Source organism: Macadamia integrifolia, chromosome 13 (assembly GCF_013358625.1).
Source record: "Macadamia integrifolia cultivar HAES 741 chromosome 13, SCU_Mint_v3, whole genome shotgun sequence".
NCBI lineage: Eukaryota > Viridiplantae > Streptophyta > Magnoliopsida > Proteales > Proteaceae > Macadamia > Macadamia integrifolia.
Genome location: NC_056569.1, coordinates 2,392,345 through 2,406,227, shown reverse-complemented (window position 1 = coordinate 2,406,227; position 13,883 = coordinate 2,392,345). Strand labels below are relative to the sequence as shown.

Here is a 13,883-nt window from a genome sequence, read left to right as displayed (position 1 = left end):
TTAGGGTTTTTTTCTCGCTATATATTTGTAGCGAGGGTTTCTTTCTCTGTAATGCAAGCAATACTGAGAGGTGTGAGGACGAGCGCTGTAACCCTATTCTCCATTGATAGTGAAGCAGGATCTCATCTCACCGGGGACGTAGGCAACCTTGCCGAACCTCGTAAAATCCGTGTGCGTTGTTTGTTTTGTTTTTTCCATTATCTTCTGCATCGTTTTAGGGTTGCGTTTCTACATTCCTCTGGTCAATTTTCTGTGTCTTCAGCATATCACCTTGCACTTGATCCTTCTCAACATCCTGTCCATCCAATATGGCAAAAGATCTGGCATAGTATCGCTCTTCCTAATTTGGAAAACTTTACATAATAGATTACCAACACCAAAACTCCTCAATGGGTGGGGACTAAATCTTCCTAATATCTGCCCACAGTGCCAACAAAATGGGATTTCCCTCAACCACATTTTTCTTAAATGTGAACTCCCCTCTCAAGTGTGGCAAGCTTCTGGCATTTCAGGCATACCTAATTGGAACAACTTCATCACCAGTTTAACTGAATTTATTTTAACCAAGGGGAACTCAACACACGATAAGTGGTTGCTTTCTTTTGTCACTCGTCTCATATGGAATTTATGGCTAGCTCACAATGACCATATCTTCCACAACTCCGTAAGATCTCCATCCTCAGTGATACAAAGTTCTATGGATATTTGCGAAAACTGTATGCAGTTTTTCAGCCACCTAGATTCCCGAAATGTCTTTGGGTGAAATGGAACCCTGCTCCTCATAGATTTATCAAAATTAATACTGGTGGATCATCTCTGGGAAACCAAGGTTTCGCTGGAATTGGGGTTGTTATAAGAGATTCAAATGAAGCTTCATTTTTTGCTTTTCAAAAGGAATTGGTACTGCTCCTTCAGCTATTGCAGAAGCTGTTGCTATTCTTCAAGGAATGGAATTTTCTCTCCAATTGGGCTATCTAAACATTTGGATCGAGATTAACAATCTTATGCTCATAAACATCCTTAAGAAGAATACAACCTCTATACCTTGGAGACTTTTGCCAATTATCTTGGATTGTTGGGCACTCCACAATCAATTTCAGCATATTGAATATTTTCATTCACTCAGAGAAGTAAACACTGTGGCAGACAAACTTGCTTTCTTAGGAGCTACCCATCAACACAATCTGGAATGGAATGTCTCCCCTCCAACTTGTATCTCTCTCCTCTTGTATCTTGACAGTATTGGGACCTTGTATCCCCGTTTAATTAAATAAATTCCCCCTTTTTCAAAAAGAAAAAAAAAAACTCCAGCCCACATAATAGAAATTTCTTAAATGAGTTTTGCCTTTCTTCTACTGAATTGGCTAAAATACGCCTATGGAGCTTCTGCGCTCAAATTTAAATATTTGAGCGTTACGTTACAGAATCTTTCGTTTCCTCGTCTATTTTGCTGTGCAACAGCCAATGAGCCAACAGCGATGCCATGTCGAGATTTTCTCGACTAATTTAACAGAGAAAAAGAAAAAAAATTGAAATCGTGGTGACCAAAACAAATATTACATCTCCTCCTCTCTCCTCATTCCACTCGGTCAAAGGGTCTCTCTCTTCTTGGTCCTGTATAATTTGTTCCTCCAGTTATAATCTAATAATATAGCTCTTTAATTTTAATTGATTTGCGCGTTTAACCAATATCTCCAACGGCAATATAGCCTGGAAACTCAAGGATTCCCCGCCAAACCCCTCCAAAATTGGATCGCACGTCTTCCTTGAGAAGTTTTGACAGCTTCAAAATGGCTTCTGACCTATCCCCCTTTTTATCCGGAGGAGTTCTTCAAGGAAAACCCTCCCCTTTCCTTCTCCGTTCTTTTCATCACCGAACATGGCTGTCCCTCGTGACGTTTTCCTTCCCTGTTTTCCCTTTTCGGATTGTTAGAACTCTTTGTCTTTCTCTGTGTCTGGGAAACCTCCGCTTCTGGGTTCTCTCTCTATTTCGTCATTTCTTTGATTCTGAATTTAGTTTACAAGCTCCCATGGGTGATTTCAGCATCTGGATTTTTATTTATTTTTTCTTTTATTTTTTTTTTCTGGGTTTTGCTTTTGTTGTTGATGAAATCTTGCCCTGTTAGAGCTTCAGAATTCCCAATGTTTTCATGGTCTCCTTTTAACACATATGACGCCCAGCCCAGAACAGAACCTTGACATTCTTGAATGTTAAGACGCTTTGAAAAAATCGATCGGTTCAGACAAGGTTTTTGAAGGTTACCTTACCTGTGTGATTCAGTTCTGCATTCTGGATTTTGAGGCCTTCTTTGTTCTGAGACAAAAGGGCTGCTTTTGAGAATTTTGGAACAATTTCTGGGTCTCTGAATTTACTACTCTAGAAGGCCAAAACATGAGTTGCTTTTCGTGTTTTTCATCCCATGGAAGGAAATCATCCAAGAAGATAAGATCCAATGGTAGTAATCAGAGACCTGTAGCTCATAAAGAAAGCAGTGCCGTACATCCGTCATTGCAGGGTAAAGTGTTCTTAACCTTCTTATGCACTGCAACTGTTTGAACTTTGGTGTAAATAACTAGTCCTTGAGTTTTGTAACAGTAGATCCTCTTGAGATGCGAACGACTTGATGTCATATATGCTTATGTCAATCTTTGGAGGACCTGTTTTTGATATTTCCATAGAAAATTCTCCATTTACCATTGAATGTGTTGCTTATTACACATCTCCTCGGCATTTCCAAATGTGTTTGGATTATAATTTCCACTCTCCTTATCATCATTCATCATGTAGATTAAGGAGATCCATAGAAACATTTAGTTGTGCCAGATGCATGTAGCTGCTAAATGAGAGTAAATTTGAGAGAAGTAGTGCATTATTCAATACTTCCAAGTAAATCAACCTATCAAGACATCAGAAAACCTTATTTCACTTCTTGGGACTTCTTAATCCCTAAGACCTGTTTAAAGCTGAAGTCAAAAACCATGACTCATGAACTGACTAATATGCCTCATTGCAAGTTATCCTTTAAATGTACTCGGTATCACTTGGGACTTCTACATTCTTAACTTCTTGGTATCGACCTTGAAAAGATGTGCATGGCAAAAAATTTCTCTTGGTTTCTTCACTGCTTTTGTACTGGTGCATGTATCTGGAATTCTGGATTCCTTTTATCATTTATAGATCAAAGTCTCAGGAAAAGTGTCTCATTACAGGTTGAGTACAACATTGTATGCTACTATGCTTGGATTTGAAGTGGCAAATACGGGAAGTTGAACCCATTTCAGAACTTGTGGATTAAGTAGTGTCTCAGAAATCTTTAACATGTTATTTCCATTAAATGGATAGTTTATGTGTTCCCTTCCACTTAAAAGTCCCAGAAGTGCAGGGACTATGGTTAGGAGCTAGGGCTATGAAACTCACTCTAGAACCATTGAATACATTGGTGATAGCTCTTTGCTCCATGCAAATCAGATGCAGATTATACATTCAACAGAATATCATCATTACCTGAATGGAAAATAACTAGCTACAGATTGAAAATGTGAGATGAATTAATTCCATTCTGAAGCATGTGGCGTACAATGTCATTACGTACCTATACAGAAGGAATTTAAGCAACTATATCTAGACATCACATTTTCTGAATCAAATTTTTATCGTAACTTTTTTAATGAACTGCCAGTTCTGATTTTTCTTTCAAGTTCCTAGAGTTTTTCCTATTCATGGGTCCACAATTTGATGTTCCCAAGTTCTTGAGAACATTCCTTCTAATTCTGAGCTGGGACCACTCATGGCTACTATTTAATTGTGTTTGTGGACACAATTGGAATATTTAAGTTTACAAATGAAGAAAATTAACTCAAAACATGTAGGAGTTCCTTCAAGCATTTTCTTTTATTGAAAACATTAACATAACTTCATATAAAATTGGATCAGTGAGAATGATCTGCTAATTTTAACCATAACTGTTGACGAGTGAAGATGAGATTCTTTTTCTTGGTATTAGTTTATATTGTTGAATGAATGGCAAGAAAAGTAAAATTATAACTCAGAAAACTCCGCCTGTGTTCTGAAAATCACAGGTTTGAAGACAAACTGAACCAGTAAATGATGGCGAATAAAAAAGAAAAATGGAAATTTATACTGGCCTGATCTAAGAATTACACTTCTGCCTTTGTAATTCTATGATACTTAATGCAACATTGATTCTTGTGCAGACGACAAACCAAAGACCCAAGCTGAAACAGCAAACAAAAAGGAAGCTCCTAACAAAGTTGCTAATGGTAACATTGCATCCCAAACTTTTACTTTCCGTGAGCTGGCCACAGCAACAAAGAATTTTCGGCAGGAATGTTTAGTGGGTGAAGGTGGATTCGGAAGAGTCTATAAGGGGAAACTTGAGAATACTGGCCAGGTAAATGACTCTCTCTCTCTCTCTCTCTCTCTCTCTCTCACACACACACACACACACACACCTGTCAAAACATTAATCACCATTTTTTTGGTATTGTGATCAGATTGCGGCCATCAAGCAACTGGACAGAAATGGACTACAGGGAAACAGAGAGTTTCTCGTGGAGGTTTTAATGCTGAGTCTTCTCCACCATCAAAATCTGGTCAATCTGATAGGCTATTGTGCTGACGGAGATCAGAGGCTCTTGGTGTATGAGTATATGGCATCAGGATCTCTTGAAGATCATCTACTTGGTATTGTCCTCTTGTTTCTCCCATATCTTTTGATTTTAGAACAAACTTTTAAATTATTGTTGGTTTTCAAATAATATACCACACATTCCTTGTAATTATCATATTCTTTACTCATATTTCTACTCTGCAATTGACCTTCAGATTTTAATCACCTAACATGCCTCAGAATAGTCTGGCAATGTGGCTTCTTACAGTATCAATCAGTCCAAGAAAACTGCCTAAATGCATTGTTCACCACTTTTGCAATGCAGATCTTTCGCCAAACCAAAAGCCACTAGGCTGGTTTACAAGACTGAAAATAGCATCAGGGGCTGCTAAGGGTTTGGAATATTTGCACGATAAGGCCAACCCCCCTGTTATATATCGAGATCTGAAATCATCAAACATCTTGCTGGATGAAGATTTCAATCCAAAACTCTCTGATTTTGGTCTTGCCAAGCTTGGACCTGTTGGAGAAAAGACACATGTATCATCACGGGTGATGGGGACATATGGTTACTGCGCCCCAGAGTATGCAAGAACAGGTCAGCTGACTTTGAAGTCGGATGTATACAGTTTTGGAGTTGTTTTACTGGAGCTAATAACTGGACGAAGAGCCATTGACACCACATTGCCAACAGAGGAGCAAAACCTAGTTTCTTGGGTAAATTCACTCTTGCTCTTTAGTTCCTTCCTTTTTCTGTTAAAGTTTAATTTTTTTTAATGATTGAAACTTGTAACGGGCCCCTTCCATCCAGTTGGAAATGTTTGGATTGAAATCATAGGCCAGTTCTCTAGGAGACAGGAAAATTCATTCTCTGGACCATTGAATTAAGAAACTTTCTTTTCTCTAATAAGCAGTCCGCTATTTCCCATTGATTGTACTTTCAGCATATTAGATAAAATAATTATACACTGGGAAAGTGGCTTATTCCAAGGGGTTAATTTGCTGTTGGAAGTGGGAAGAAGGTGTACTCTTGATTTTCCTTTCCCTGTTGCCTCTTTATTTGACTAGTCATGGACAGTGAATTTTGGATCCTGGTTTTGCATTGAATGGTTTGACATATGTCTAGATGTCCTTATGGAAATCTTCGTTGAAAGTCAGGTGGATTTTGGGGAAGCTGTTTCCCATATCCTTCTACATGCCACTTCCCTTAGAAAAAATCCTTAAGTTACATGCCTATGACACCAGCTTAATTATTTAAATTTAAAAATGTTGCTTCCAGACAGAAATATTAAATTTAAAAATGTTGTTTCTAAACAATAACATCCATATTTAAAAGAAGATAAACAGTTTGATAGCTTTTTGCTGTAGATTTCTATTGACATCTTTTTCCTTCGATAAAATGTGAAATAATTTTAAAAAGTGAATTTCTTTTAATTTTAACATTTAGTGTTTCATTCGTTCACTTTATATGAGTTCTTTATTTTCCTATTACATCAGAACTTTGGATGAGGACGGACCGTAGATAATTTCATCTTTACATTACAACTCCAATCCATTCTCTTGACTTACCTTGGTGAATACTATACCACTTTGACAGGCACAACCCATATTTAAGGACACCAAAAGATTCCCAGAGATGGCTGATCCACTCCTTCAAGGGGACTTCCCAGTCAGAGGTTTAAATCAAGCAGTTGCAGTCGCTGCCATGTGTCTTCAGGAGGAAGCATCAGCCCGCCCTTTGATGAGTGATGTTGTCACTGCTCTTAGTTTCCTATCAATGGCTCCTGAAGAAGGGGTACCTTCACCTGTTCCTCATCCTGTTCCGTGTTCACCTTCTGAGGAGAAAGTGCCAAGTGAGGATGGAGATCATCAGGGTGAAAACAGTGCAGAAGAACGTCAACGAGCTGTAGCAGAAGCAATAGAGTGGGGATCAAATTCAAGGGCAAACAACAAAAGAATCAGGGATGGAAGAGGTTCTTCATTGTAATATATTCATCCTGTCCTATGATAATGATGAATGTATCATATTCTGTTACTCTCTTCCATGGATCCTTTCTTCTACAAATCTCTTATATTTCTCTGTCAGTGTAAGAATCATATTTTGGCTAAAAGGTAAGGTAGCATTGTGTGATTAAGTGAGGTTCAAAGCTATACATTGGAAGTAGGACTTCAAGTGAGGTTCACTTCTCAAGCCATTTCAAAATTTGTGAAAAGTGGATGAATTTGGAACAACTTGATTTGGATTCCAACTCAGGAGCGCATCGTTTGAACACTCAAATGTTATCTTGAAATTGTACCATGCAAAATGTGCTTGCATGAATTGAACCAATGAGGTACTCTATCAGCACATTAGCTGTAAGATGAAATAAAATGATAAAACAATTCTGTTTGTATGTATATTTGCAACTTGTTTTTTCCAATGTAAGACCTTCCATCAGGATCTCTCTGCATTTTCCCATGATCTTTGTTTCTTTGAATTATCCACCCACACTGGGGATCCATCCATGGCCAAAACTGGAAGAACATTACCCAAACCAGCATAGGCAAAAATGGGAATGTCCCTATTGTCCCAAAGGATATTACCCACATCAACAGGAGAAGAAGATGATTTGCCGGAAAGGAAAGAAATGATCAGAGAACAGGAACTCTCATTGTAAATGAGAAGACTCCTCAACAGTCACCAGAGAGGTATGTTACATCTATTAGCCACATGCTCAAAACCCCATCTAATATGGGAACAAAAAATGGGGAAATTTACAGTGTCAACCCTTGAGGAATGCCACTTTTGACGAAATACCCCCTACATTACTGACAATTAAAACTGGATCCTCTACTGTCAGTGTCCGTTAAGGTATGATGTCAACTGAGTAATATTTTTTTAAATACCAAAATCCACTCTAAAACAGATCTCATAAGTCTACAATAGAAGACACACGGTGTTTCAGATCCTCTGCTCTCCAATGTAGTTTAGGTTAGGTAGTTTGGGTTTTAGGCAAAAGGGTAAAATGGTCTATTCAAATTCGCACTTATGAGAGGCTGACGGTAGGCGGTCCGGTTATAATTGTCAGTAATGTAGGGGGTATTTCGTTAAAAATGGCATTCCTCAAGGGGTTGCGCTGTAAATTTTCCAAAAAAATGATGTATAATTGTCAGTAATGTAGGATTGTAGGGGGTGTTTTATTGAAAGTGGCATTCCTCAAGGGGTACCGCCGTAAATTTTCCCAATGCTTTCACTCTCAGCAACACTAACTGGCTTAGATTGCATTAAGGCATTACTATAACCTGTCAACTAGAATTCTGAGCATGTCTGTCGTCCTAAACTAGAATACAGATTAATGAAGTTCAGAATCCAAATCCAAAGGAGTGTCCAAGTACCCATTCGATAGGCAGCTCACATATGTTCAGGGCAGAATGAAAACATAAAAAGCTGGTGAGATATTCTAGCCAGAGAAATGGGCTTTGAATCTTTTTATTTACTATACGTTTGAGAGGTTTAAGGCTTCTTTCCATGAGATGGGGATCGTACATGTAGGCCAAGAAGCCACAGGCGCTGGTCGCCCAGAACAGTACTTCGCGGGTTCCAATTTCATCCAGAAACGCCTTGGGCTGTGTGTGATCGCCTTGGGCTCCTTGGCTGAGCATTTCTGGCCATTGGATGCCCGCCAGATGCCCTGCTGCACCACATAGGAATTCAATCCGTCTTGGGTGGCATCTATATCAGGCGGTGGGAAACCGTCCGGGATAGGAGCCCGGATCCTTCCCTGGACTATGACCTCCTGCAACAATCTCACACCATCCAAGGGGTGTGGGGTCAACCTCTTGATGTGGGGACCCACACCCAATGGATGGTGTGAGATTATTGCAAGAGGTCATGGTTCAGGAGAGGATCTAGCCTTGCTGGGAATGGTATGCAACTGGATCTAGACTGGATTGGTGTCGGCCTTGAGGCTTAAGCGATGGTGGTGTCCCTTCTACACTTTAGTGAAAATAAACAGACAAAATCTACTCATCCCTCTAGTCCTGCGGGTAATCCCAAAAAGAAATAAGGATAAAGGAGAGACATTTGATGAGTCTGCAAAGGCAGACATTTGAAGGATGAGTAGTCAAATAGTGTTTGATTTACCTCAAATTTTAGAATATTCTTTGTCATTATGATGGAAATATGTCATCCATTGAATTTCGATTCATTCGGATAATGTATAAGCCTCAAAACCACTATAGGAGTATAATGGTTATTTTTGACAAAAATACCCTAGAGTGTAGCTTTGGATTCTTTTTTTTTTTTTTTTTTTTTTGGATAAATAGTGTGACTTTCAATTCTCACGCACATCTTTGCTTGGAACTCCATGTAGTCAACCCTATTAAGTTGAATAAAGGTTTTAGATATTATTGTTGTTGTTGTTGAGGTGGCTTTGGATTCAAATCACTAGCAGATGCTGGGGAAAAATATTGGAGGTGACAAAATTCAATCGCTACAACCTGATGCCTTAGCCACGAGAGACCAAACATGATACTCCATTGCCCATGCCATACTGCCTTGCGTGCATGTGCGGCACAACAAGCCTGCCTAGGCTAATTGTTGATGCTAAGTGCCATGTGTGGCATGACCTGACTACGGATGCACGCATGTGGGTGTGGGTGTGGGTGTAGCTTGCCACATGTCGCGCCCATAGTTAGTTTAAAACGAAAATGGCAAATAAAATTGTGTTGGTACGATATGTTTAAAACGGTTTAAATCGAACTCAATGATGAAAAAATGCCATTTTTCTTTAAAACGATTAAAAATAATGGACGGTTCGAGTTTTAAACATTTAGATTTGAATAATTATAGGTCTAAGGTGCACGGATGCACAGACCCGGGCCCCACAGTCAAATTAATAACCTATTTTATCACAATACTCCTACCGGTGTGGGTCAATTGTGCCCAACATAGTTGGAACAACTTCACCTTGTTGCACTCGGGGGTTTCTAGGGCCTGTACCAGGGTGTAGGCTCGACTTCATTTAATTCATTATTCGAGTTCATACAAATCCCTTTAATTCATAAGACTTACACTGACTTCCTTGGAGATTTATAACCCTTCCAATTGTCCTGGCATGAATAACACTTGCAAGTGGAATCATTCATTCTCTCGTGGTAGAAAACTGCTGCTAGCCAGTAGTCTTTGATATTGTCTCCCCCTTGTTGTTCATCTGCAATTAGTCACATAAGTGAAATTAGGGCACGGGTATAACACAAATTGACAAGAATATGCATGGGTTGTAACTATTTACCAATTACACTTCATTTCAACTTAATTTCATAAGAGATGTTGACATTTCATATCTGTGTTTAAATGATTAGTACATTGTATTAAATAACGTTTTCATCATTTTTACAACCCAAATGATTGATGTTGAGCACCCATGTCTCAATGTGGAAAAGGTTAGATGGTGAAGAGGACATCTCGACCCCTCATAATCCAAATCGATAATTTTTTACTTGTCCAATTGGGACAAAGCATCTTGAGTCCGTCATATTGGTTGATGTGTATAAAGAGAAGATAGATCAAAAGGTAGATTCTTATCAAAAGGGAGATGAACAATTGGTAGTGACTTGACATACATGTGTGGCATGTTGTCAAAGTGGATCAAACCTGCTATATCATTATTATAGCCTCACAATATTCATTGACATATGGGTGTTCTTTTTAAAATGTTTTTTCATATTTCACATTTGTGCCAAGTGATTACAATGTAATTTGGATTATGAAGACCTACTCAAACTCTATTAAGGATGAACATCAATATGATAGCAATGGACCCATATATATTTTTTGTCTCAATTATTAGTTTTCTATTTTATTTTAAAATTTTATAATCAATTTATTTATTTATTATTATTGATATAGATTTTGTTTAAACAAATGAAATCTCAAATATAAAATGGCAATTTCATAATTACCCAGGCTTGTTGCAAGTAATTGAGGGGTGGGGAGACAAATTTATATGTTGCTCTGCAAGTCTGCACACTCTGCACACCAAATCTTTAGTTCATGCTTACGCAAACACTCGAAACATTCGTAAAAGTTCCCTAAGAGAGGTCTTCGAAACCGAGACCCCTAGCTCAAACTTCAAATTGGCTTGGATGGATCACTATCATTAGAAGGGATCGCTAGTACTTGTATTCCCCCGAAGGACGACTTTGTCAATGATTCAATCAAGTCTTCAAATATCATCTCCAGTGAAACCGAGCTATTTGATTTTGCGAGTACGAAGACTCTAGATAAAAAGGTTTTGATTAAAAAATGACCACACAAATAACGATTCAATAAGCTAATAAGGGCGAGTTTGATTGGATAAATCTATAGAGACATGTTTCTAATTTGAACGTAGTCCCATAGAATGTGGTTCCTTGTAATCGTTTATTGACAAAATAATTGTTTGGTTCGTATTGATTTTGTACAGTAAATTCATACTGAAAAAACTGTTTGATTATCAGGATTCTGTCATTAGGAGACACTCATAATCACCCTGAATAATTGTTTGGTTGCCTTTAAAATGTCATTTTTTTTTTTTCAATTTTTGTGTACAACTATGCTATAGTAATTTTTTTGTCCATACACTAGTTTTTTAACACTTTTATAGTATTATCTTACTAATTCATTTGCTAACACTTAGGAGGAAAAATTAATCAATCTTTTTAATATTATTTAATAAAAATAAAAATACCACAAAGTTAAAATTTTCAGCCATATTTACTAATTACTTGTTTCCTTAATTTAAGCTTTCTATAGTCTCTTTTTTTTTTCTTTTTTTTTTTTTTTTGTGCTAATGATGGGTATCCTGACTATTCCTGCAGGCCCATACTAACCCCACAACCACATGGATCGGGACATACTGGGGTTGAATGAGAATTATTCAAATTTCACTGAAAGCAATGAAGAGCACTAAACACCCCCATGTGAGTGGTTGTTCACCAACTGCGCTACCCCCTTGGGTTATAGTCTTTACACATATATATTGAGTTAAAAAAAAAGGTCAAAAATACTCAATGAAAAAACCCACTTAATTATTCAATAATTTCAAACATTTTCAATAAAACATTAAGTGCAGTGATTTCCTCTCCTCCTAGACATCTTCATTTATAAATGTGAAGATTTTTTACAGTATCTAGTATATCTTCTAATGTCCTCATAACTATCCTTGTGTTGTTGTTCGGATGCCTCAATTCTTCCTCTTAGATATCCCTATAGATAATTTGTGAATGAAGGAGGTATCATTGTAGGTTGAACCATGCTCGTAACTCCTCCTGCATGGTTGGATGAAGAAGATCCCCCAACCCCTTTCAATTTAAACTTTCTATATCCTTGATTCTTAAACTAAAACAATTGTAACCGTGCAAACATTAGACAGTTTATATGTGAATGTATAATTATTGGATTTAATTATTCTACAAAATTAGGCTATCTGATAATCATACCAAGGTGGAACGTGGGTAACTTCAGAAGTCTCGACTTTTATTTGGTCCATTAGTGCATCTTCCAACTTTGCACTGTCTTTCTCTGCATTCACACATCTTGTAGTGGTTCACCCACATAAGAAAATAAGTGTGGGTACGATATTCGTAGAATTTTCTCCCCACATTACGAGCAATATTAGATATTAGAATAATGCATTTAGCACCACATACATCACATTTAACAACATTATCAATCTAAAAAAAATAGATTTTATGACAAGATCATTTAACATGATATCATTCATCTAGAAATCTAATCAGTAAACGGAATAACCTGCTTTCACTCATCCATGCAGTCCATATAAATAAATTACACCATACATCATATATGCCTAATCTGTTCCAATTCATCCATACAACACTAATAAAAACTGAATTATATAATTTGTTACTTAAATTAATTCTATAACAATCCATAGACCCAAAAATTAATTCTATAACACTCCATAGACCCAAAAAAAAAAGAGTATCATACATCCATATCAACCTGCCCTTACTCATCCATACAATCCAATACTAAATTAAATAACCTGCATAGTGTTTTATCCATACCAATGCTAATCAACATATCAACCTGTCAGAAATTATTCATACCTTCATCACATCTATATCAAAATGAAACCTACTTAAATTATCAATCCACACCATTTATAAAGTCTAACAAATAGTCACTTGTATAAGATTACAAATTTTCATATTCATTGTTCACCATATCCTATGCATAGTCCAACAGGAAAATAAAAAGTTAATTATTCACCATACATCACATGCCTCATCCAAAAAATAAGAAAATTCATTATTCAAAGTTCACTTGTTCATAGTCTTAAAAACAAACATCCAAAACATCCATCACTGCAGTAGATCGATCATATCTGTCCCTGCCTTCTTCTATTAGAAATTCCAACACCTTTGGCTTATCTTCACCACTCGCTTTGAAAAACATATTGCATAGGTTCTGATTTGGTACGAAGAATTTATTTGCACACCATTGTTGGCATCACATGAATTACATCAAAAAGCCTGTTTGTGAGGTCATCGCTAGACTCAATGGTGACTAGACGACCAATGTGGGAAGCTATTGCCTTCAAAGGGCTTGATATCTTATTAGTTCCCACTTCTTTCTCTTCTCTCCACCACTACCACTAGCGCCAACTGATCTAGGCCGACCTCGATTATGAATAAAACCTTATGGATGAATTGAAGGTGCACTTTATTCAATCTGAAACTCCCCTTCACTTGCAATATGCAAGTTTTCCAATCCATCAAGATTCACTCTGTAGTCATACTATCAATCAATAGCTGCCTTAAATGGATGTGATGAATCATAATCCCTTCAATGTGTATGGGAAGCACTTCATGTTCTTTCTAATATCTTTGCCCTTTTTTTTTTTTTTACCAAGTACATTAGAAGATAATATTAATGAATATCATTAAGAGAAATGATTACACATTATGGTTAAAATAGTTACCAATACCTAAAAATCGTTCAAAACATTTTGAGGTGCATCAAAGAGCATTTCTATTGCATTCCAATCCATACAACTATTCTTTTGGAGGTCACTCAAAACTTTCAATCTCTACTTCCATATTCGGTGATGGTTACAACACTGTCCTAACAGAAGTTTTGCATGAAATCATAGATTGGATATAGAGGTTGTAGGGGTTGCCTTAATCTGTATTTTTATATATTTTTTTTTCCTTAATACATACAAATTACCTATAAAAAAAAAAAGCTCCTCCTTGCGCCCAGAA

General features: G+C 37.2%; 1 protein-coding gene across 1 annotated transcript; it reads left to right on the top strand.

Annotated features, from left to right (window-relative positions):
• Positions 1 to 1,613: 1,613 nt before the first annotated feature.
• Positions 1,614 to 6,766, top strand: LOC122059356 (probable serine/threonine-protein kinase PBL26). Its single transcript, XM_042622091.1, has 5 exons — positions 1,614 to 2,516; positions 4,216 to 4,412; positions 4,516 to 4,705; positions 4,957 to 5,348; positions 6,229 to 6,766. The coding sequence occupies exons 1-5, from the start codon at positions 2,393 to 2,395 to the stop codon at positions 6,616 to 6,618; spliced, it is 1,293 nt and encodes a 430-aa protein (XP_042478025.1). The 5' UTR covers positions 1,614 to 2,392; the 3' UTR covers positions 6,619 to 6,766.
• The last annotated feature ends 7,117 nt before the right edge of the window (positions 6,767 to 13,883 follow it).